This window comes from Protopterus annectens, chromosome 9.part0, assembly GCF_019279795.1.
Source record: "Protopterus annectens isolate FY-2018-M chromosome 9.part0, PAN1.0, whole genome shotgun sequence".
NCBI classification, from domain to species: domain Eukaryota; kingdom Metazoa; phylum Chordata; order Ceratodontiformes; family Protopteridae; genus Protopterus; species Protopterus annectens.
The window spans coordinates 1511050899-1511077077 of NC_056743.1; the positions used below are offsets into that span (position 1 = coordinate 1511050899).

The 26179-nt window shown below is 39.9% G+C and overlaps 1 protein-coding gene across 2 annotated transcripts in view; it reads left to right on the forward strand.

The window, feature by feature from the left end:
• The window catches only part of COLGALT1 (collagen beta(1-O)galactosyltransferase 1), a 1137248-nt gene that overhangs the window by 993241 nt on the left and 117828 nt on the right, over positions 1–26179 (forward strand). For both annotated transcript variants that reach the window (XM_044084453.1, XM_044084454.1), the window contains exon 10: positions 13281–13408. In XM_044084453.1, coding sequence (XP_043940388.1) covers positions 13281–13408 — 128 coding nt within the window. The remainder of the gene's footprint in view (positions 1–13280; positions 13409–26179) is intronic.

The window sequence follows — 26179 nt, forward strand, 5'->3', positions numbered from 1 at the left end:
TGGGTTTCAGTTGATTCAGAAATATTTATTTATATTATTGTATGTATATATTGTATATTTGTATTGTATTGTGTGTAATATATATTGTATATAAATATTTATATAAAAATTTAGTTCTTAGTGTTTCTGTATGGTCTTGCCACTGTTTCCAGAGTTTTGTGCATGCTTGATTTCTGTAAGTAGCAGACATTCACATTTACCCTTATCTTCTTAATTGCCTTGTTCAGGATCAGTCTAGGCTATATTCCCTAATGCTGATGGACTTTTGAAGTATCTGCATTTATTGACTTTTGAAGAATCTGCATTTATTGATTTCCTTCTGGATTCTGTAGAATTAATGATCAGCAGCGAAAAATCTGATCCTACACCTAGATAGCGAAAAATGTTTTAGGGAGCCTTGTCCAACATTGTTCAGGAAGGGACATCCTCACTCAGAAATTTCATATTAGAATACAGTCTTTCATTTTGCTCATCTGCAGAGATGATTACGTCTCTCAATTATTCAGAATGGTGGGCTCTATATATATATATATATATATATATATATATATATATATATATATATATATATACACATATACATGTGTGTGTGTGTGTGTATATATATATATCTTGTCATCTTCTTGCGGCTGTTCCTGTTATGTATAGAAAATTAATTTCTTAGGAAATCTTTAAGACCAGACCGTGGAGTCTGTGAGAATAACTGATTTCATTTTTCATCAAAGAAAGTCTTTGAGAGTGACAGATGTGCACATATTGATGCAGGAAAGTATTCTCTCCCCATTTTCCTTCCCATCACATACAGGGTTGGGGGGCACACGCAAAAAAGAACTGATTTCTGAACTCGTTTTGCTTTGTAGATCACTTGGAATAAAATACTGTTAATGAATTAGCCATCAAAGTTTTCGAGAGTTGCCTGCACCCTGATCCTACAGGTAGTTCTAGACAAGACTGCAGTAACTTGGTACGGAAGCAAGTGGGGGGGCTCATTTTTACAACTTGCCTGGCAAGCCAAGACTGTGGAAGCTAGTCTTGGAACACTGAGAGAACAGTCACTAATCTACTGGGAGACGTGAATGTTTTAGTGAGCAAAGTTGGAAAACTTCATGGATTGAGTGTTATCTGTATCTCAAAGTATTGTTGGACTTTACATGAAGTGAGAGTTCTCAGATCCATTTGCTTCCTGTGTTGATGTTCACTGTCTTCAGTTTCGTAAAGGAATAAAGGACACTGTTAGGCAAAACTGCACACTTATCTGCTGGCACCATGGTCCAAGCATTCTAGTAAAAAAAAAAAGAAATTACCTACTTGATGGTAATAATCCCTTCTTGACCAAGAAACTTATAATTTACAGTCCACTGTTGTAAGATCAAGTTGTTTTACAGAAGTAATATCTGGTTTTGCATCCTCCCCTCCCTTCCCATTCTTCAGCATACAGCAGCGTGGTCCAACGTTTTGAGCTTTTCATCTGTTTTCATAGTATATTAAGTTGTTTGCAGTAGGCAGGAGAGCTTAACTCTGGGAAATGATGAGCCCAAAATTGTAAGGGAGTATGGTGTCGGTCCAGATATTGCATCCCTTCAGGAAGTTTTTACCTAAAGTGTTGGATTACCTCATCTTGTCTAATCTTTTTAAAAAGATTGTATTATTCTGCACTCTGTTTTCCTATAGAATTCAGTGTTAACCCCCCCCCCAAAATGCTTAGACCCTAGAATGGGGTTTCAGTTTTGTTTTAGAAGTTTTCCACTGGCTTTCTTTTGAGCTTTATTACCCTGATATCTTTTTTTTTCTAGAAAAAACACTTCCATTGATTCATCACTCTCACAAGTGCCTGAGTTACAAACATCAGTGTGTGTGTGTGTGTGTGTGTGTATGGATATATATATATATATATATATATATATATATATATATATATATATATATATATGTAATACAGAGAGAGAGAGAGATACACGAACCATCTGCGGTGCTTCACAGAAAGATATTCTCTCTCTGCACCCAAGGTCATGTCAACCATCATGCTTAAACAAAAAAGTAATTTTTACCCTTTTTATCCTCACCTGCAAAACAAAGGTGAGAGGCTTTACATTTTTAGACCCTGGAAATAACTTTTCACTTTACATTGACATGGCAGAAAGATGTCCAGGAGAATGGGCATCTGTTAGAATCAGAAACCAGCTAAGGTGCATAGTTCTCTACACTATATAGGATTCATTAAAATATATAAACTGAACAATCAACACCACCAAATGTTAACAGATGCAGTGCAATTCAAATCGTATTGCTGCACCCAGTAACCCCACACTCATTTGAAGAGTTTTTTTTTTTTTATTTTTTTAAAGCCATCTAAACATATTTCCTAAGTGACTGAGGTAGTGCATTCCACAGGAGCTCACACAAATAAGCAAAAGAGTGAAAGCCTTAAGAGTATGGCTGCATCTTGTGAGTTCTCTGTAGCCCTAAAAGTGGAAGGGTGGAGTAAGTGCACAGGCCTGTACATAACCCAGAGGTTCCGTAAGATAGCCATTACCAAGGTCTTGTGTAAGACTAAATACCCGATGGCATCAAGCTTGATAAGTGGGTTCCTGTACTTTATTTCTTTTGCTCCAAGCATATCTGACAGATGCACTGAAGGAACAAATGCTTTTATTGATGCATTTAGAAAGCCTTTACGAAGCCTGATCAGTGACCTGTATGAGAGGTGCTGCTTAAGCAGCCACCTTCAGATGGATTTCTGCAGCAGCTATTTGCACAGAATGCAGGAATAAAGTGTAACACATGCTCCACTCTTTAAAAAAAATTAATTAAAACGCTAAATTATGCTTTGATATGTCAACAGCAAAAAGGAATTGGTGTATATTTAACCGTAGTTGCACTGTGTATACTGTTTGCACTATTCATTGTCAAATGTTTGCCTACAAAATCACTTTTACTGCTGTTTGTATAGTTTCTCTCCACACCATTGCCATTCATATGCTGATATGATATATAATCCAAGGCTGGAGAATGCTGCATTTCCTGTATCTCAGGGTATGTTACCAAGTGCTGCCACACACTCCCCTCCACCATCTTATCCATATTTTGTTTGGTATTCTACGCAAGACACTCCCCCATGTCAGTAGATATTCAGTATCCTTTCCTGATGTTATGGAAAAGTTGGAGAGTTTGGTTTTAAGCAATACAATATTTTATTGCATACAGTTATTGGAATATTGGATAAATTTGCCCAGGCCTCCGCAAACAAAAAAAAAATGTTATTTATAGAAAATACAAGTCATGCAAATTCTAGAAAGTACAAGCCAACTGGGCTATATAGCCATTACCATTACCCACCCTTAGACATTAACTCCTTATTTTTAAAGCCGCAGTAGGTCAGTCATAACAGGGATGGATTTATGAATATCCATCCAGTTGTCTAATTTGTTCTTAAAAGGGGGCTTGGGCAGTTTTACCTAATCTCCCCATAACTGTTTGTAATAAAAGTCTGTATTGCTTAAAACAATTTCTTTTTTCCAACAGAACATTTGTAGACTTGGACAGTTCTTGCTTGCAACACATTTGGAACATTCTGATGCATTCCATTTTTCTTTAATGGCTCACATTTTACTTTCTTCTAGTTAAACATACCATTTACAAAAATGCTACTTATTCCCCAAAAATAAAACTTAACTTTAACACATATACTGTAAAGTCTGTTTTGGTTTATTATGGATTTCTCTCCATTTTGTATTATTTGTAAAGCTAGTCTTAACAACACCTGTCCACCATTCCCTTCCTTTTTTCTTGTAACATGTTTTTGTTGAAGTGGCTTGGTGTGAATTTGTGAATGGTTGGTTGAATTATGTTTAAGGTAAACAAAAGCCAGGGGTCACCTTTTGATGAGAGAAGGAGTTACCTTTGTAGCCTTACTACCTATGCAGATGTTGAGTAGGGCATTTGCTTTCTACACCTATTTCCACACAGTAAAATTGAATTACATATGGTCTAGTGAATTCAGTGTGTTTGCATCTTGTAAAGTGGTAATCTTGAAATTACTCTGCAAAATGCTTATGCAGTGACACAGGTGCGCTGCTTTTTGTTCACTAGTTATTGTACCTGTGTACACTTATCTTTATTGAGCAAGTATTTGGACATTTTCCTTCCGGATTGCTCAGGGAATATAGGAGCTGAAACCTTTCACTGGAAAAGTGCTTTAATGGTTAGCTAAACTCCGAAAACAGACAGGTGTAGCGTACAGTTGCCTTAGTTTATGTAGCACCACTCTAGTGGTCAAGGGTTGTGAGCCATCTTACCGATCATTGCTAAATTGGCTGTAGCAGTTGAATGCCTATAACGCTGGTTCTTCTAGAAGGTGAAGATTCGAGACCCAGAAAATGGTAATGAGCATCTGCTGTTATGAGCGTCTCACATAGCTCTGTTTGTCCTTCTCATTCCTGTTTGCCTTTAATTTATATTGTTGTGACATTTTTCTGCATTCCTTTGTAATTGTTTGGATGCTCAGAGGCAAATTTAGTCTGTTTTTATCAATGTAAAATAAAAATCAGGAAGGCCTTTAATGTCGTGATTACCTTTTCCAAGTACAGTGAAGGAAGCAGATTTCAAGCCAATGTCTGAGTGGTTGGAAAACTGAATCTTATTTTCTTTCATAAGGTGACTGGAAAAGGACACACTAAGACCTTATTTTGCAGTGTTTCTGTTGATTATGTTATGTGTTTAACATAATAGCTTTGCAAATACTATTAATTTACAGGCCTCATCCATTGTAAAAGTATTCTTTGGTAGAGCTAAGTTGTTTCTCCTGTCATGGTGGTCTGTTTACTTCTTGATAACCCCCTTTTTTTTTTAAACAATCTACCTGTCATCATCCTTTTAAATGATTGTGTTCAATTAGGATTGTAGAGTTATGTGAGATTCTGACAGTGAATCTTTCTGTTCTGCAGCTGGTAGCTTACCCTCACAAATGCTCCTTTAGGGAGTTTGAACTTTGTTTTTCCTGATAAATTAGAGGTAATTCTTTTCAGTGTATATATTTTTATTTACTTCCACAGCACTTTCATAAGAAATGGGATGGCTAGTCAAGATCTTGTTGGTCTGTTGACTTAGCAAAGTAATTGGAGTAATGTTTGCATATGCAGAACTGTGGTAGTTTTGCATTTTCTGGGGATAATTGCTGTGTTAGTTCCTATGGCTATCTGTGCAAGTTTTGTCAGTCAAACTTCTGCTATAAGATCATATTAAAGTTCTGTGGTTATGGTAAGTACCTCACACTGGAGATGCTGTTGCAGTTTTAATGTTTCATGTTATGATGGCTACAGTGGCGTAGATAGTTTGTGCTCCCAGGGCTGTATGAGTTTGATGCCCCTACCCTCCTGACAAAATCATGGTCAAATGGGGCCCCCCATACAAAGTCCCCCCCCCGGCAGCCATTCCAGTGTCCTATTACTTGGCTGGTTCTCCCCATTTACCATAAACACTAATGTACATACTGTTTTCTGATTTACTTCTACAAGGATTATTTGGATTTAATTTAAAACTTTTATTTTAAATTTTATAGCACAAGCACTGAGACATTTGCTAAACAAAGCAATACAGTCTCACAATGAAAACACACTTAGCATTGAAACTTCTCTGCCCTTGAAACTCACATTCATTGAAACAGCATTGAAATCCACCGATAGTTTACCTTTGGGCTGTTTTCAAATCATAGGCCCCTTGAACACATTTTTAGGACCATGCAAACATGCAAAGTTCTTTGATTCACCTTCCTGGTTGTATTAAATTGTATCCCTTGCATAAAACAGCACCACTTGTTAGTGTGTATGTTAAATTTATAGTTTTGAACATTTTTCCAGTGAGCAATGAAACAAAATGGATGAACCACTAATGACAAAACTGCCCAATTCAGAACATTTCTATCATAAAGGTTTATTCAAACTTCTGTCATTACAATCTACCAATATCAGTAAATATGCACAATCTCTGCAGAAGTAAAAGTAGTCTAAATAATTCCACATTAAAGAGATGTGCAACTAATGAAGAAATTGCTGCTGGCAAACAACTTCATATTTCAGTGCTTCATCTACAAATAAAGTGCCAGTTGCCCTTGAAGAATAAATTGCCCAGGTTACATTAAAAATGATAAGCTGGTAATATTGCAGTAGAGAATGAATGACAAACTGACAACAGTTTCATAGTTTCTAGGCATCTCATCAGAGGAGGACGTTCTTAGGACTGCAGCACCCCACCTCCTTTAAAGTACAGCACAGTATTAAGTCTCTCAGTATGTAAGAGGCTATATAATCATTAGATGCAGACCGATTCAATAAAATAGCTATTTTTGATAAAGTATAATTCAGAAATAATGTAAAATATTTCATTTAATTTTTTTTCTTATTTGATGACCTTTCTCGATGCCAAATTTGAATGTTTATATTCCTTGAGGCAGTGCACTGTAAATGATGACATGTCAAGCTCTTTCATCTTTTATTTAAATCACACTCACTAAAGGCACATTGTCTGCATGAGCAAATGGTCATTCATTCTATAATGCTAAATCTGTCTGCACATTTAGGAATCAACAGATAAGCTACATTTACAGACTGATAATCAGAAGATTTGCATCAGACATTGAGGAAATGTGCATATTTGAAGTGATTATAGAAAGCTTTCCTGCTCTTTTCTTTCCCTTTTTACTTAAAATAGATAAATGCCGTCAGATTTTTGTTCCTTATAAAATCTGCTCAGTGCTCATGTCCTCATCTTTAGTGAGACTTTCAAAACAGAGGTTTTATTCCTCTCCCCCCCAAAAGGAGAGATATCTATTCCAGAGGATTGTAGCCCCCCAAACATCTCCAACGCCCAGGTGAGAACTGCCCTCACTAAGGCAAAAAACACAGCATCCATGGGACCGGATGGTGTCCCCGGCTGTGTGCTTCATGAACTCAACGAGGAATTAAACCCACAGTTAGGACAGCTGTTTAATCTTAGCCTCACCTCAGGATACGTACCCAAGGAGTGGCGCACGGCGACTGTGGTCCCACTTCATAAGGGCGGTGCCTCCACAGACCCTGGAAATTACCGCCCCATTAGCTTGACAAGCCTTATCTGCAAAGCCATGGAGAGGATCATAATGGAACTCATAAATAAAGACATAGGGAACTTGCAGACTTTGGATCCAACCCAGTTTGGCTTTGTCAAAGGCAGATCCTGCCTCTTAAACTTGGTTGACTTTTTCGAGACAGTCACCAAGGCCATTGATGAGGGAAAGGCAGTCCATACAGCCTACCTCGACCTGGCAAAGGCCTTCGACACAATACCCCACTCAGGTATCATCGAAAAACTCATCAGCTTGAATGTAAACCCATACATCACAAGATGGGTTGCAAACTGGCTAGCGACAGAACCCACAGGGTCAGAGTTGCTGGAGCCATGTCAGACTCAAAGCCTGTCACAAGTGGTGTCCCACAGGGCTCAGTCCTGGGTCCACTCTTGTTCGGCATCTACTTTTCTGAAGTACAAGCAAACACAGGAGGGTTATGGCTGACAAAGTTTGCAGATGACTGCAAACTGGGCGCCATAGTCGAAAACACATCTGACACAGATATCCTCCAGAAGGGCCTCACAGAAGCGGATAACTGGTGCCAGAGCCATGGCTTGAAGTTAAACGCCAAAAAATGCATAGTCATACCCTTCGGGAAAAACAAGGTTACCCCTAGCTACCATATAGGTGACAATCCACTGAGCACAGAAAAGTCATCAGGGATCTGGGGACCCAAGTTGACAGTAGTCTTCGTTTGACACTCATGTTGCTAAAGTAGTTAGGAAAACCTTCTATATCGCCCACCTGATCATGAAAGGATTCATAACTAGATCAAGGGAGGTCATCGTACCCCTGGACTCAATACTCATTAGACCTATGATTGAGTACAGTGCCCGTTCGAATGTATCTGACCAGACACCTGATGCAGCTTGAAAGGCCCCAAAAGTTCCTCACCAAAAGGATAAAGGGTCTCAAAAATATGTCTTATGCTGCCCGACTGAAAGAACTCCAGCTTTATTCAGTCTCATACCGCTTGCTCAGAGGTGACCTGTGCCTGACATATAAGGCCATGTCAAACCCAGATTTGATGAATATGCTTCACCTCAAAAATCTAGATCCCTCAGAACCACAAGGGTCGGAGACTTAAACCTTGACACGGTTATAAATAGAACGTGCTGGAGGGACAGATTCATCACCCAGAGACTCCCTATGCTGTGGAACAAAATCCCGGTACATGTGAGGCAGAGCACCTCGCTGGCCTTGTTCAAGAGGAATCTTGACCAATGGATGGGAGATCGCAGATATACCCCAGGGATTACGTCAGTGTCACTGCTTGACAGAGGCACAGAAAAATGATAGGCATAGTTTTTATTCAAACTAAAGGGGTGGCGAAAGCCACATAACTATGGGCTAGGCTTATAAATGCCCTTGGGCAGATAGCCTAGTATGAACCTATGAACCTATGAACCTATTCTCAAGAACAGATTGTCTTCTTGTTTTTAAAATTGCACACAGACTGAAAGTAAGAACAGGACATCTGTGCAACAAAGCACACACAGATGTGATGAGACAGGTGTGTGCAACCGGACTGTTCTTAAAGAACAACACCCTTAAAAACAAAAGCAGTAAAAGTTTTATTAAAAAGTAAATGTGACAGTATCTAGTGTACCTCTCAACCTGGAAACATCAAAAATCTGGACAAGGCCCATGAAAAATAGGTACAAATCTGTATGCTGTTTAACATAAAATTTGCATACATAATTATACAGCCCCACCCACTCAAATGGAATTGTGAGACACCAACTTTCAAATGCAAACTGAAGAACTGACCACCAAAATATGGCACCCCCTGCAGCCATTCCAATGTCCCATTACCTGGCTATTCTGGCCCATTTACCATACACACTAATGTGTGCATACTGCTTTACTTCTACAATGATTATTTGGATTTACAGCACAATGCATAAACACTAACCGGCATCTGCAAAACAAAGCAATAGTGTCTCACAATGAAAATAGACTTGGCTTTAAAACTTCTCTGCTCTTGAATCTCAGATTCACTAAAACAGCATTGAAACCCACACCACATCCAAAGAAAATGCATCTGGCCAGTGGTGGATAAAGATTACGTTTGGGCTGTTTTCAAATCATTGGCCCCTTGCACACAAAACAAGAAATGTGTTCTTTGATGCACCTTCCTGACTATTAACTTGTATTCCTTGTATAATACAGCACACTTGCTAGACAGAGCACATTTTAAATTTATTGTTTGAACATTTTTCCAGTAAGCAATGAAACAAAATGCATGAACCAATAATGACAAAACTGTCAAATTCAGAACATTTCCATCATAGAAATCAAATCCATACCCCCACAAAAAAAAAAATATATATATATATATATATATATATATATATATAATCTATATATATATATATATATATATATATATATATAATGACAATAGTGTAAGCCATAGGCATCTTGCACAGCTTCTCGTACTTATTTTCAATTAGTTTTTTTTTTTTTGTTTGTTTTTTTTGGGGGGGGGGTGACGACAAAAGGCCAAAAACCAGGGACACATTTTAAACATTGCTTGTATAATTTTGGAAAGTTGCTAGAATAAAATGTGTTACCACCATGCATTTCACTGGCAAGTCTTGAACCCAGGACCTTGTGCACTACAGTCAGAGCAACATACCGCTATGCCATATCAGCAGTTTGTTTCCTGAAAGATAGGAAGACTGAAACTTAATATCATTTAGTGAATTCAGTTCTCAATCCTCACCATATTTCTCAGCTTGTTAGCAAAAAAAAAAAAAACCTGGACAAAGCCAACAATGGGGGAATACAGCCCTAAAATAGGGACAAATTTCAAATATGATCTTATAAATTTAGAAAATTGCTAGAATAAAAGGTTTTGTGTTACCATTTATTTTCTGAAGATTATGAAGTCTGAAATTCAAATGCCTGTTATTGTTTAATGAATTCAATCCTTCAGTGACACTGATTTGTCACAGAAGTCCTGAAAACCACAGATTTTATGAGGAACAGATCAAAAATATGGCATAAATTCACAAGTGGTGGTGGCTAGGGGACATTAGGCTCTTTTTACCTTGTTCCCAAGGTACAGGGTTTGAGCCTGAGTCCCTCTAGCCACCTTTTAACATCTAAAAAACTTCTATTGCATGATATGCAAAACTGATCTTGTTTGGGGGCCCTCTGCTATGATTTTAATGTTTTTGTAATCTACTAGGGAGAATAACAAAGTACTAGTAGCTTATTCTGCACTAATTTTTTTACATAGTAGTTTTGTTAAGAATCTTTTAACATGACAAACTGGGATCCTGAACAACTATTACTGACTAAACGCTTGCAAAAACGTCGGGTTATTTTACTGTCATACTCCTAGCATTCATATAGCTCACTTAATAACCTGTCCTTCGACCATCATTACACGACAGGTAAATGTGTTACTAGGACAACTAACATATCTGTTTCACTACAGTCTACAGTACAGTTTACAGCAAGCACTGATTTCAGTGCTTGTTCTAGAGTGTAACACTGAAAGACAACATGTCCCGAAGGAATATAGAGACCTTTTTAGTGATCAACTCCTCCCGCTACTGTGCCACAGTAACTGAAAGGTACCCTGCTACAACCAGCAGACATCTACACATTAATTCCTAAAGTGCCTACCCTCTACTGTGTCACAATCAAAAAAAAAAAAAATCAACTTCCGTACAGTCATCACTGATCTTTGCAACCCAGTACTGAAGGGAGAAAGCGTTCTGTTGTGTATTAAGTTGTACCAGGGCCTCTTGCGCTAGGTAGTGTGTGTGAGAAATGAATCGTGGGTGTGCGCAGAAAGGAACGAGCAGTGAGCATGAAGTTTCAGTGTATGTACGACTTGAACCGAACGTGAGCCAGCTACAGCAGCAGGAGGTGGGCAGAGGAGAAAGGAGCTGCACTGAAGACGGGCAGCAGTGCAACGCTGAGTTGTAGCAAACCTAGAGGCTTGCAGAAGGTGACCGGTAAAGACTCACCGCAGCACAGGAAGACTAATTTGCTGTTTGTTTCTTAGCAGGAGTTGGGAATATATACGTATCCTCGCTCGAAAAAAATAAAATAACATTTGTCAGTAGTGCTGCTGTTCGAACCTCACAGTGAAAGTGGAAATGTCCGAAATAAAGCTACACACACACACACACACACACACACACACACACACACACACACACGCACACATGACACCAGCCAGAATAACAAACTGTTTACTTCAGAAAGTAGAAAATGTTCATCCTGCTGCCAATGTCTGTTCATCAAAACGTCCTTGCCAGAATAAACTTGTCCATTCCCGGAGATCATTTGCAGCCGATAACTGTTCTCACTTCCCGGTCGCAGAGCATTTGAACAGCCCTTGAGCATTCAGCTGGAAATGTGTGCATGTGAGCCTTTCAGCTCAATTCCGATAGGCTGGTAGCCCCAATGAAGTTGACATCATCACACATGTGATGATGTCAACGTAAAAGCGAAAAAAAAATAGTGGAAAAAAATCGTAAGTGAAGGGGTGCCACTCTGGAATTGTGGCACCCCATTATTTGTACCCCAAAACTCGATAAAAGCAGAGTAAATCTGTACGGTTGGGAGGTATTTTCCCTTGGCAAGTGAAGTAAAAAAAAAAAAAAAAAAAAAAGTGTCACCCGGGGCAAACCACACCTCTGCCCCCCCCAACTGGATGGCTAAGATGACCTGAAAAAAGTGCACAAAAAGTATTCAGCACCCGACATCAGTGCTTCCCAAGTTGTCTGCTTTGGTGAACTTGACTATCTCCTATCAAGATCTGGTTAAGCAGTACTGATATGATCACTAGTATTCTGGAGTGCTGATAAATTAAGTAATGATCCCTGGAAAACTGAGGAACTTGTTTTTATTGTATGTAGAGTGTAGTGATGATTAAAGAACCAAAACAAATATAAACAAAGAATATAGCCTCAGGCAATAAAACAACCAGAGCAAAAAAGCAATTGAAAAAAAACACTGTAGCACTGGATGTAACACAGCAGACTATCCAATTTATTGTTTTTCATATTATATTGGCATGAGTAATCGACAGTTCAAAGACAGGATACTTGAACATGTGAGAGATATAAGAAATAAGGAAAGTAGTGCCTTGGCTATGCACATGAAGAATGAAGGTAGTGAGCACATGTTTGTTTCTGGTCTTGGAAATACTTGCAGTCAGAAAAAGGGGAGGAGATATGAGGAATATTACTGAGGCGGCCGAACAAAAATGGGTTATGTTACTACGTGCTGATAAAGCGCCTGGTTTGAATAATATGGTCTCCATTAAACCTTTCCTGAAAGCAAGACAGTTGAGACACTAGCTTTTATTTTATGTATGTTGTGATGTTTTAAAAATGTTAAATATGGCTTTAATTTATTTGTTTTTAATTGAAGTAATTAATGTTAATTGGAGTACTATTTAATGTGGTTGTTTTCAGTCATTTTTATCTAAGTCTGATGAAGAGGGTGAACCCTTGAAAGCACTTACTTACAATAAATTTGATATTCTGCTGTGTTACATTCATTGCTACAGTGTTTTTTTCTCTTTTATGATTAAAGAACCATTTGAGCATTTTACTGGTTGTGACTACACTGGCGAGTGGTAAAAATGATTGAGTACAAATCTCTCAAGGGTTTTGCTCACTTGTAAACGTCACTGGGAGCAGCACGAATGTGTTGTGTAGAAGTGATGTGGATGTTGTACTTAAGTCTGGGTTGGCTTTTGTGGAACTTAATTGAACACTGATTGTACAACCACTTCAGAACGCTACTAAGAAATGTTTAAGTATTACTTATTCATATTTGGCTCTGCTCTTTCATAGGTTATAGCCATGACTGGTTAAGGTTATCACATGATAACATTAAGTATCATTCTACTAGTTTATTTTCTTATTTTTGTGATTGGCTGATGCAGCCAGTTGGCAGTGCACTAAGAGTAGCTGTACTGATGTACTGGTGCAGTTGTGGCTGTAAAGGGACTCTGGACAAGTCCACCTGTGATACACGGCCACAGATGTGGCTGTAAAGGGTCTCTGGGCCAGTCCGCCTATCTAGTTAGCAAACTGTAAATAAATATGCTCTGACTGGTTGAGTTACTGTCTTTTGCAACATAGTATGCTTGAAAAAGTGATTTTATGTTTGTTTTTTTTTTTTTTTTGTTTGTTTTTTTCAGATTGTGGACAGAGGTCTGAAGAAGTCTGTAGTATTTGAAGACGACCTTCGTTTTGAGATTTTCTTCAAGAGGCGTCTCATGAGCTTGATACATGAAGTGGAAGAGGAGCAGCTTGACTGGGACCTGATGTGAGTAACTATACCCCAGTTCCCCAATTTTTGAGTGCGTTTGTGAGCAGGGGATATAACTGGTATCACAATTGTAGCATAATGCAGGTCATAGGTGATATTACTTTGTACTTTGTGAAGCTGCAAAAGTCTGTCAGTCATCACTACCTTTTTTGGTGTTGTCTTCTCAGTAGCGGGTTAGCTGAGGTTATACCTAGTGCTTGCTCAAACCATGAGAAAACAAAGTGCTCCTACTGTACACACATGAGTTTGTTACTTAGATGGGGGTTGCATATCCCAAATTGCAGTAGTACTTTTAATATGTGATGTGGCAGTAGTATTTCTCTTGTCCAGTTTGTCTTCACTGCCTTTTTTGGATTGGTCTTTAATGACTGCACTAACATCTTCTTTTCCATTAATGCTGCAATGCAATGATTGCTATTGGCTTAAGGCTTCATTCAGGATAACTTTTTTTCTTTTAAAGCTTCTAGGCTCAGGTTGCCTGGATTGTCTTTAAAACAGTTTTCAGTGACTTTTCCTTTTAACTCGTAACTGCAGTTAATTTTTAGGACCTCTTCTTTAATCCTGGGAAAAACTCTTATAACAATACTTCATTCAGATTTTGATTTTTTGGAAGTTTATAAAGACCCAGTACAAAAGTAGAGGACCAGTTTTCTTTAACCCGTTTTAATGGTTTTGGGATCTAGTGTCAAATTATTGTCATACCCCTCTTCTTACTAGTGGTGGTAAATTTATTTTATCTTGAATTTGTTATCCAGGGTACAGCATTTATTCCCATTGGACCCATTTCATTCTCAGCTCAAGGACAAAACAGTAGTTACATGACATTATATACAGAGTGATTGACAAAATGTAATATGTACATATTTTGTATACAAGGTAAATATAGTTGGCTTGAGGGAATAAAGGCAATAGATACATAACATAATATACAGAGTGAGTGAAAAAAACACAGTATGTACGTGCATTATATATAGAGAGGAAATCAGAGCAAGGAGTGCATGAGTAAATTAAGTTGTATGACCAGAGAAATAGTTGCATTTTCCTAGAGTCTTGAAATTAGATTTTATTTGTGAATGGAAAATAGGGTAAAAGGAATGATCTTTCAGAAAAGGGGGGGATTCGCACAGCTTGGAACCAAGGACTCTGAAAAAGCGTGGTCTCTGCTGTGATGTCTAGTTTGGTGGATTTATAGAATACGTGAATGGTTAAGCTGTCTAAGGTTGTATGTTGGTGCATCTCTGAATAATCTGGTAGTTACCATGATGGGAATGGACCCCATTCCTAAGTCAATTGTCCATTGTTCAATCTTTGTCAGCCAGAAAGTTCTCTTCGCAGCACCCATAATGTGCCCAGTAATGACTCCTGCAATTCGTATGAAGTTACAAGTATGGCTATCCTATCCAAATACGATTGTAGAATCTTTTTTATAAGACCTGTTGCTCCTACTACTATTGTAACTCTCTGGTAGTTAATGGAGGGGAGGGTGTCATTCTTGAGTTTAAATAGTTGAGAGGCGAGCAGAAAGTCAGCTCAGTCTTTCACTGGTAGCCAATTAACTTTTTGAATTATTTTGCAGTGTTGTTCATTTCTTGGGGGAGAGAGAGAAGGATCTGCAAATAGGATTTGTGGTCTGAATGGCGGATATTTCTCTTAAAAGCTGCAGCAGTTAGAGGGAGACAGTATTCTAGCTGATCCAGTAAGATACTTTTACCTATAGCATTTCTACAAGGTCTAAATAAAAAAGGAGATCCTATTAGCCCAGAATAATAGAGGAGAGATGATTTGTGTGTATGTGGTCCAGGTGGAGTTAGAAATTTAGGATGGGATCAAACCAAATCCCTAGATATTTGAATGAAGATATTTTCAACTGATATGGTATTTCATTGTCTATTGCACTGCCTTTGTTTTAACCATCATTGGAAGGATGTAGGTGGAACACTTATTGGCCAATAGTTAATGCCCATTACTTCCTTCCTTTCCAGGCTAATTGTGTTTTGCTGGCCACCTCTATCAGTGAATCTGTAGACCTGGTTCATTTTTACTTGTGGAAACTGAGCAGCATAAGTAAACCAATCAGGACCATCTCAACCAAGTGGCAACTTTTGATCATTGCTCAACCTAAAGTCATTGGTTATTTTACACTTTCTGGCTTTCTTTGTAGATCTGTTTTACATTGGATTGCCAGCACGCTTTCTGGATGCAAGCCTGTTTTAGATTTAGAGGCTTATGGGCTCTCTGTGTACATAAGAACATCTTTTGCCGTTTTTAATTTCTCCAAATCTTTTGGGTTTCTGTTACCATGATGGGAATGGACCACATTCCTAAGTCAAAGTATGATTAAAGTTCTTGAAGTTAGTATACCAAACATACAAAGCTTGCTACACTTAAAGAAATCCCAATCTCTCAGAACCACACGCTCTAGGGACCTAAACCTTGTCACCACAATAAACAGAACATGCTGGAGGGATAAATTCCTGTCCCAGAGACTTCCCATACTCTGGAACAAACTACCCATTCATGTCAAGCAAAGCTCCTCAGTGGCCCTCTTTAAGAAAAATCTTGACGACTGGGTGGGAAATAGAAAATTCACCATGGGGATCACTTCTGCGGCACTGCTTGACAGGAGCACAGGAAAATCATTTTCTTGGGTGGCAAAAGTCATGGAACCTTTTTGACTAGGCTTATATAGGCCCCAGGGCCGATAGCCTAGTACCTACTTATGAACCTATTGTTTCAATCTTTGTCGGCCAGAAAGTTCTCTTCGCAACACCCATAATGTGCCCAGTAATGACTCCTGCAATTCGTATGAAGTTACATGTATGGCTATCCTATCCAAATACGATTGTAGAATCTTTTTTATAAGACTTGTTGCTCCTACTACTATTGTAACTCTCTGGGTATCTTTCTTCCACATTGCTCTTGTTTCTGCCTGCAAATCCTGATATTTTGACTTTGTGTCTCTCTGTACGCAAGACACTGTAGTCATTGGATCTAGCAATTTTAATGATCAATGCTACTTTTTTCTTCTTTTCATGGACCACTGTATCTGGTTTTCTTGCATCTATCTTTTGAACTGTCGGTAATAGGTGATCCCATGTGATGTAGACTTCATCATTTTCTATGATGCTATGTGGCACATTTCCCGTGTTTTTTCAGCTACTTCAGTACCATAATGTTTGCACAATCCCCAGTGCAACAGTTTTACCACATTATATTGTGCGTTAGGCCTGGCAAGCCAGCACATAAAAATCTACTGCCAGTCATTAGCGGACCGGAGTTCCACTGTGGCAACCCCTAACCGGGAAAAGCCGAACGACACAACAACATTATGCCTTTCAATATACAGTCCTTCTGTCATTAGAATGTCACAACCATCAACAAGGTGTGCAACTGTTTCCAATTCTGTTTTACAAAACCTACATTCGCCTGTTTCTCCCACATGTTCATTGGACTTAGTAAACCAAAATGTGCGTAGCCCACTATCTTGGGCCACCGATATTAACCTTTTATCTTTTGGTTTGAATGTGCCTGTCCTTAAGCATTCCTGTGCTCAGTCCTGATCAACATGAGATTCTTCCAGAAGTTTTCTATACTTGCAACTATATTTATGCATTTTCCACATTTTCTGCCTTCTCATTTGATCCTTCACCTTATATTATTTAGTTTTTTGGCACATTCAGTTGCTGTCTGATTTTTATCTACTTATTTGATTTCCGTTCCTGCTTGATCTCGAAATGCTTCTGCTAGACTAAGCAGGGAAGTCATCTTAGATTTATTCTCCTCATGTTTCAAAACTTTCACTATGTTTGGGTCCTGTGAGGTCAGCAGATGTGTGCAGTCCCACGACTGTAGATCTTTACATATCCGTTTCAAGGAGGCCCATGCCTTCTTCAAAACAGGGAATATATAATCTTGGTATGCAGTGATTTTTATAAATCATTTGGTGAGCATGAAGCACCCTTCTTGTTTTCCTAGATAATCTATTCAACACATTTTGGGCCAATCAATCACTCCAAAACTAAGTTAGGACAGGAAGAGCAAACTAGTTTATAGCTTGAATTTTGTTCGTAGATGTTAATGCTGTTCTTAGGAGTAATTTAAATCTTCTAAAATATTCCTTACTAAGTTTTATATGCATTTGCTCATGTTTTATAGTTGATCCTTCATCAATTCCCAAATATTTATACACTCCCTCTTACTCGAGTTCTTTTATATCACATTCTTGTCCCAAGCTTATGTTTTTTGGTGCTGCAGTTTTCCTGCTTCTAAGGTTGCATTTGCATACTTATCAAGACCAAATGACATTCATATTTCATCTGAAAAAGTTTTGACTACTTGCAGTTGTGCTTTCAGCTACTCATCTGTTGAGCTATACAGTTTTAAATCGACAGAGAAGATAAGTCTTTACACTTTGTTTTCTAGGAGTCAAATTATAGCCATGGCCTAATCTGTTAATTAGACAGCTCAATGGGTTAAGAGCAAGACAGAATAGCAGAGGTGACAGGGAGTTACCCTGGCATGTCCTCCTCTGGATTTTTATCCCTGGAATAATAATTTGTCCTTTATCATGGCTTAATTGCAAAGTGGTCTGCCACTGATGTCCTTCAAGGATGCATCTGCAGTCCTTACATATGGGTTGTCCTGCCTCAGGCAGCCCTTCGGTCGGCCGGATTCCAAAGTCTGGGTCCGGCGTCGGCTGATGTTGCCCTTTCCCCGACGTCAGAGCGCCTGGGGTATAAAAGTGTCAGCCGACGCCATCTTCCCCAGTCTTTCTTGCCGTGTGGTGCCCGAAGCAGAAGCAGTTCGCAAGTGCCGGTCGGCCAGCTCCTGTAACTTCAGCTACCGAAGACTTCAAAAAGCTAAGTACCCCGTTGGGGACTCTTTCTTGCCTCAGCCAATGTCAGATCAAACGCTTAAAGTTAATAATTGCTTGACTTGTGGGAAACAAATACCTCATAAAGATTTCCATTCCTACTGCCTCCCCTGCCTAGGTCCAGACCACGACGTCTCGGCCTGTACTGCCTGTGCCTCCTTTAATCGACGCACTCTTAGGCGTCGGTCGGAGTTTGCAGAGGAATTTTTTGGGGCTAGTTTCTCTTATAATACGCCGTCGGAGACTCCGACTTCTCATTTAACCAAAAAACGGAAGGACAAGGACCGACACACGCGGACCGTGGTTTCGGCTGAAACCACACCTAGGCCTACCGCGAGTGTCTCGGTCTCGGCTGAAACCGAGTCCTTGGTACTTCCGACCTTAGAATCCGCACAACCGACAACCTCTGCCCCGAAGGCCTCTTCTGAGTCGGTTATAGATTTACCCTCGGAAACCAGTGTTCAGGAAACTACCGACACCATTCCCCTAGACAAAACTACACCAGCACGTGGAGCAGCCAGGCCTCCTGCATCCATGTCCATAAAAGCATTCACTAGGGCTAAAGCTGCTAAGCAACAAAAATCTCTGCCTCCCAAGACTATTTCTCAGGGACCCACTACAGGTTCACAGACACTAAGTTTGGCTGAGGATCTTATTTCCTTAATTAGGGGCTCTCAGCCTCATCCGGACAGGGGTTCTCAACCTCCACTAGACAAAAGGCCCAGGGTTGAGTCCGCTGATCCTCAGTCCTCTGATGGCTCTGCTCTATCAGACTACCAGGAGGAGGCCTTCACGGCCTACGAGGATTCTGATGCAGAGGAATCTATTCCCTCTGCCTCCCCTCCTGAAGAGCTGTCCTTTGGGGAGACCCTTCACTCCATGAGAGAGCATTTCCAATGGCAGGGCCAGGAATTCTCCGATTCCAGGAAGAGATTAATGACTTTTCTTCATTTACCTCAGCATAGACCTTTGGCTATTCCTCCTGTTTTAAGTGTCATTGATGATGTGTATTCTGAGTCTAGCACTACCCCTGACACCCTTCCTCCGGCTCCTGTTAAACCCGATAGGTACTACAGGGTCCCGGACTCGCATCATTTCCTTTACAAGGCCCACTCTGCTGACCCAGAAACTATTTCCCAGGGTCCTAAAGGGGTTGCAGCTGCCACAACTAAAAATCCACTCCCCTCTGAAAGGGAGTCCAGGGCTTTAGAGATATGGGGTAAAAAAGTGTATACTACTTCCACTCTGTCTATGAGGGCTTTAAATTGTCAATTGCATATGATACAGTACCAAGAGTATTTGTTAGATGAATTGCAGAAAAAAAGTCTTCTCCTGAACCCCTAGATCGTAAGTCACTTCAGGATCTGGTACATAACTCACAACAGGTTAGCAACCATTTCTTGCAGTGTGGTTATGATGCATTGGAAGCTTCATGTAGGTCAGCAATGACAGGTGCAGTCATACGTAGACATGCTTGGCTGAAGGAACAATCTCTGCCAGATCATGTTAAGGCTAAACTTCTGGATGCTCCACTGGAAAAGCAAAAGTTATTTGGCTCCACTGCTCAGGAGGTCTTAAAGAAATTTGAGGAAAAGGCTAAATCTGTACAAACAGTCAAAGATTTCCTCCAGGTACAACCACCAAGATTCAGCAGAAATTGGCCTTCTAAGAAGTGGTCCTTTCCAGAAGAGAGATTTCAAAGAGGCAAGAACAGGCGTGCCAGAGGTAGAGAGCAAGCTAGAGGCTCCTACAGAGGACGTCAATGGCAGCCTCCTAACCAGAGAGGTAGTGCAGGACCAACAACTGCTGCACAAGGACAGACTCAATGACTTCACCTTGACCCCGCCGACCAGGGCTCAATTAGAAGCACCTTTGGGCAGAAAGTTGTCTTTATTCTCAAGAAATTGGCACAGTATTACAAGGGACAAATGGACACTGCAAATAATAGACAAAGGATACAGGTTCCATTTCCATACATTACCAGAAAGAAAGGGAATGCCAAACCTGCCACCAAATCAAAGGGCAGAGGCTTTAAAACAAATTGCCAACCTATTGCAAATGAAAGCTATAGAAAAGGTTCCTCTCGCAGAACAAGGCCAAGGATTTTATTCCAGACTATTCCTTGTCCCAAGAAAAGAGAAACAATGGAGGCCTATTCTCGATTTGTCCGCACTGAATACTTATCTCATTGTGCCAAAATTCAAAATGCTGACCCTACAGCAACTCCTTCCCATGCTGGGCAAGGGGTCTTGGCTGGTAACTCTAGACCTCAAGGAGGCATACCTGCATGTCCCTATCAAAGTTGCAGAAGACACCTCAGATTTCTTGCAGGTTCAGAGCATTATCAATTCTCAGCATTGCCCTTTGGCCTATCTACTGCGCCCAGAGTATTCACGAAATGCCTGGCATCAGTAATTGCACACTGCAGACTTCAGGGGATTCAAATATACCCGTATCTGGACGACTGCCTTATACAAGCGGACAGCCAACAAACTTTGGTGAATCATTTGAATTATGCCATCCGCCTACTGCAGGCCTTGGGATACACAGTCAACATTCACAAGTCAAGACTTGTGCCATCCCAAAGAATAACTTTTCTGGGTGCGGAATTAGATACAACCACCCAAATGGCTTTTCTCACAGAAGAAAAACAAAGACAACTACCGGATTACTTCAAAAACCTGACAAAACAAACTCAGATGACTGCAAGGAAAATCCTGCAGGCCCTGGGTTACATGTCATCGTGCATTCTTCTGATTCCACAAGCAAGGCTGCATATGAGAAAAACTACAATGGTACCTAAGGAGTTTATGGACTCAGCACAATCACAGCCTAGAAGCTTTGATACCACTCATTCCATGCCTTCAAAAGGAATTTCTGTGGTGGGCTCAAGCAAGCCAGTCAAACAGGGGTCTGCCTTTCAGCAAACCAGTAACCAGCCAAACCATTACCTCAGACGCTTCAGACCATGGATGGGGAGCACATATGGAGGACAAATGCATCCAAGGACTATGGTCTCAGAAAGAATTGCGCATGCACATAAACCAAAAGGAAATGCTGGCAGTGATACATGCAATCGAGGCCTTCAAGCACTTTCTACATCAAGGCCACCTGCTAATAAGGACAGACAATACCACAGTTATGTGGTACATAAACAAGCAAGGAGGTACCCATTCCTACCCTCTTTGCAGGCTAGCAGTGAATCTTTGGGAACTTTCCCTAAAACTCAATATAGAGCTGCAATCCCAATTTGTGCCAGGAAAAGACAATATACTGGCGGACAGCCTAAGCAGAAATACCATGGATCCACATGAATGGATGCTGCACCCAGACATCTTCCTTCAGATAACACAATCATGGGGGAGGCCGGACATAGATCTTTTTGCCTCCCACCACAATCATCAGCTGAAGAAATTCTGCTCAAGAACATACCACCCACAAACATGGAAAGTGGACGCCCTCTCTTTCAGCTGGAATACTCTAACAGTGTATGCATTTCCACCACTTCCACTAATGACCAAGGTCTTACTGAAAATCAGGACAGAACAGCCAAAAGTGATTCTAATAGCCCCGGACTGGCCAAGGCAGCACTGGTACCCACTGTTACGGAGCCTGTCACACACGAAACAGTGGCCTCTACCACAATGGTCACTCCTTCTGACACAGCACAATTACAAAACTCTGCACTCCAGCCTGAAAACCCTGCAGCTGACAGCCTGGAGAATACCTTGACTCCTCACCAGGAAAAGCTATCCAAGAGAGTGAAGGATATCATCATGGAAGCTCGCAGACCTTCCACGAGAAAGGCATATTCAGCAAAATGGAAAAGATTCCACACTTGGAGCACCGCAAAGGGCCTAGATGCCACAGTGATGAGCATGGCACATATCCTGGAATACTTGGCAGAAATGCTCCACAATGGCCTTTCTTACTCTTCCATAAAATTCATGCTTCAGCAATTTCAGCAGAATACAATACTGATCCACCTGTTTTCTCTCATCCTCTCCTAAGGCAGTTTCTAAGAGGAATTAAAACATCAATCCTCCAAGAAAACCACCAGTGCCTACATGGGACCTTAACTTCATGTTGGAAAAGTTGACTCTACCTCCCTTTGAACCAGCAGCATCTTCAGAGTTACAGTTCCTGTCTTGGAAGACTGCCTTACTTCTGGCCATAACCTCAGCAAGAAGAGTATCTGAATTGCAGGCACTCATGGCAGTACAACCATTTCTTATTTTTCATCAGGACAGAGTCTCTTTGAGAACCAATCCTTCATTCATGCCAAAGGTGGTATCCAGGGTCTCATTGAACCAAGCTATTCACCTGCCTACCTTCTTTCCAAATCCACAAAACAAGGGGGAGAAACTTCTGCATACCCTGGACATTCACAGACAGTTGTGCTACTACTTGGACAGAACTAAGACTTTCAGAAAAACTGACCAGCTGTTGGTAGCATATGCTGCAGGTATTCAAGGAAAAGCAATTTCCAAACAGACAATTTCAAAATGGATAGGAAATTGCATTTGATTCTGCTACTCTTATCATGGAAAAGCTGTGCCAGCTAACATCAGACCTCATTCCACCAGAGCCACAGCCACCTCCACAGCCTTTTTAAGAGGGGTGGCTACCAAGGACATTTTAGAAGCTGCTACATGGAGCTCCGTGCATACATTTTCCAAGCATTACAATTTACCCTTATATTCCAGATCCAGAGCAGGCTTTGCTATGGCAGTCCTGCAGGGCATTTTAGCTACACCATCATTTTCTTAGATCCTACCACCCCCAGCTTGGCTATGGTATTCTACCCATATGTAAGGACTGCAGATGCATCCTTGAAGGACATAGTACAGTTTTGTACCTACCATAAATGTAGATGTCCGATAGGTATGCATCTGTAGTCAGGTTTACCCTCCCTCCTTCCCCTCTGTGGTATTTCTTGGGTACTTATCCCTCTTATAGCTAGCTGGGGTTATCTATTATGGTGCATTTGTTTTATACTACTGTGTATGCTTGGAATATTTTGCATTTCTCCAAATTTAGCCTTCCTTAGAGGGCACCTGGCATCTGGGGAAAGAAAAACTGAGGAAGATGGTGTCGGCTGACACTTTTATACCCCAGGCGCTCTGACGTCTGGGAAAGGGCGACATCAGCCGACGCCGGACCCAGACTTTGGAATCCGGCCGACCGAAGGGCTGCCTGAGGCAGGACAACCCATATGTAAGGACTGCAGATGCATACCTATCGGACATCTACATTTATGGTAGGTACAAAACTGTACTTTTCATGGTCAGTGTAATGTAGTTGATCAGTGTAGGATGTATCTTGTACATTTTTAAGCACTCTTTTATCCATGAATGTGGGATACTGCTTTTTTTGTAATCAGTCCATGCCGTACTTAGATACTTCCTTTTTTTACAGTTCTTCATTATGACTTTATTTAGCAACAGATTATCCTTTGCTCCATATGACTTTATTTTATTGTCCTTTTGCTCTATTGCCATGATTGAGTTTTCTAAATGACTGTAAACTCTCTGCATCAATTCGGTGTATAGTTTATATGTAGTTGGAAGGCAAGTTATTGGTCTAAAATTTTTACAATAGCTTGCAGCTTCACTCTTAAGTAGGAGCAATGCTTTTCCTGTTAGCCAGGTTGGTGTCTGTTCAGGGTGTGCATATAAATAGTTCTTACTCATTGCTAAATCTTTATGCAAAGATGTTAATACTTTTAACCAGAAGTTAAGTACTGCATCTGGGCCTGGTGTTTTCCAATTAGAGGCTTTTCTTAACTTTGTTTCAATCTCTCTGGCTGTTACGTCATCCCATTTCATATTCCTGTACCTTTGAACTTCTTATACTTTCTTTTACTTTTTCTATCCATTTAGCATCTTATATTCCACCGGATCTTCATAAATACTTCTCCAAAATGTATCTGTCTTGTTTTTTTGGGTGGTCTTTCAGTTCCTTTTACTTTGTTTCCCAGTTCTCTATAAAACGTTTTGGGGTCATCAATAAACTGCTTATTTTGTACTTTTCCTTTATATTTATCTGTGTATCTTCTAAGTTTTTCTGCCTAATATTTTTAGCTTATTATTTGTGATCGTGCATGATAGATCCTGGTCTGTTATAATATTGCACATTGCTTTTCTCAAGAGTATCTTAGTATTTTTGTTGTTCTGTTCCCTCTTCTATACTCTTTTAACAGTGACACTTCTTGTCTTAACTGCTTTATAGTTTTCTGTTTTCATACTTTCATGATGGTATTCGATTTCTCCTCTTCCTTTCCCTTACTACTTTGTTCTTCTGGTAGAATTGTATCTGTTATTAATTTAGCTGCAGAGTAATATATCCTGTTTACTTCTGTTATATTGCATGGATCTCTACGGACAGTCCTAATTACTGTGTTAATTTGTTTTTATCAAACGTCTGACTTTTTGGGTTCTATGGACCTTCAGTCTATTTCTTTCATTGATTAATATGTCTATCTCTATTAAATCAAGCAACTCTTCTCTTAGCTCACTTCTAAATTCAGGGCACATTTTTTGTTCTCCATTTTCTGCGGGCATTCTATAGAAAGTTCTATAGCATCTTCCTGTGGCACACACAGACTTCAGTTTCATCCTGTTGCGCTGTCATATGGGGACTCACTGGCCTATCACTCATCAGCATTGACTGCTCAAGAGTTGCAAGTTTCCTGTTCCTTCCCTTGCTGTCCAGTTTCATGTGAATGTTTATACTGGTTTGCTGTGGAAGGCTCCAAAATATCTTCATATGGCAACTTACCGGTTGCTTCCCATTCCACTGGTTTCTCCGTAATGTGGATGTCTGTTGTGGATGTCTACTGTATCCTACTGTGGTGCTTTGAGTTACATTTTCTACACTGAATCCTTCACTTCGCGGGACTCCATAAAATTAGTTTCTATTTCTTTAACTTCTCCATTACTAATCTCCTTTTCCTCTCTGTCTTATTTTTTGTGTTGTAAAGTTTACCATGTCTGGATTCCTTTGCCTGTATTTCTCTTCAAATATCTTTGGTGCTGCTCTTTTTGTATTGATTAGTTTTGCTTTCTCCTTTGCATAAATATTACACCATATTAAATCTTTTTTTCTTTCCCATGTCCATATTTCTTCTTCAGCTGTCTCCTGATCTTCCTGTTTCCCCTTACTTTGGGACTCATTGCATCATCCTGTGATGTAACCTATGTTAGACCTTCTACACCAAATCCTTCCCTTTGCAGGCATTCCATAACTTCAGCTTCTATTTTTTTTAACTTGTAATCATCTTTTCTACAATCTCTCTTATATTTTCTTTATTGTGAAATTTTCCATATCTGGATGCCTTTGCCTGCATTTCTCTCTGAATATCTTTGGGGCTGCCTTTTTTGTATTGAATTAATTGGCTTTTGACTTTGCATAAATATTGCACCATATCAAATCTTTCTTTCCCTTGTCCATATTTCTTTTTTATGCTTTTAAAAAATCTCTATATTTTGTTTGTTTTCGCACTTCCTCAGATGCTTTTTCCAAACAGATCAAAGTTTCTTGGTCTATATAGTGTTTTCTCAAATCTGTTGCATTAATGAACACCAAAGAAATAAACTTTCAAGACCGGAAAAACAAACTAGCGAAAACCACCGCTAATTCAAAAGCCAAGAACTCGACTCAGGCCAGTCCAAAACGTAAAAAACATGAAAAACAACAAATTTTATTAAGCCACTGTAAAAGCTTTTCGTTAGTACCTTGCACTAACTTCTTCAGACAAGCAAAACATTCCCACCATTACAAGTGAGTTTAAATACCAGCATTGAAACACTTAACCACGCCCCTTGCTCTCCCTTTATCTCCTTAAAGGTACAGATCACAGCTAACTAAGGTGCATTTGCAATTTGCGTTTTGGA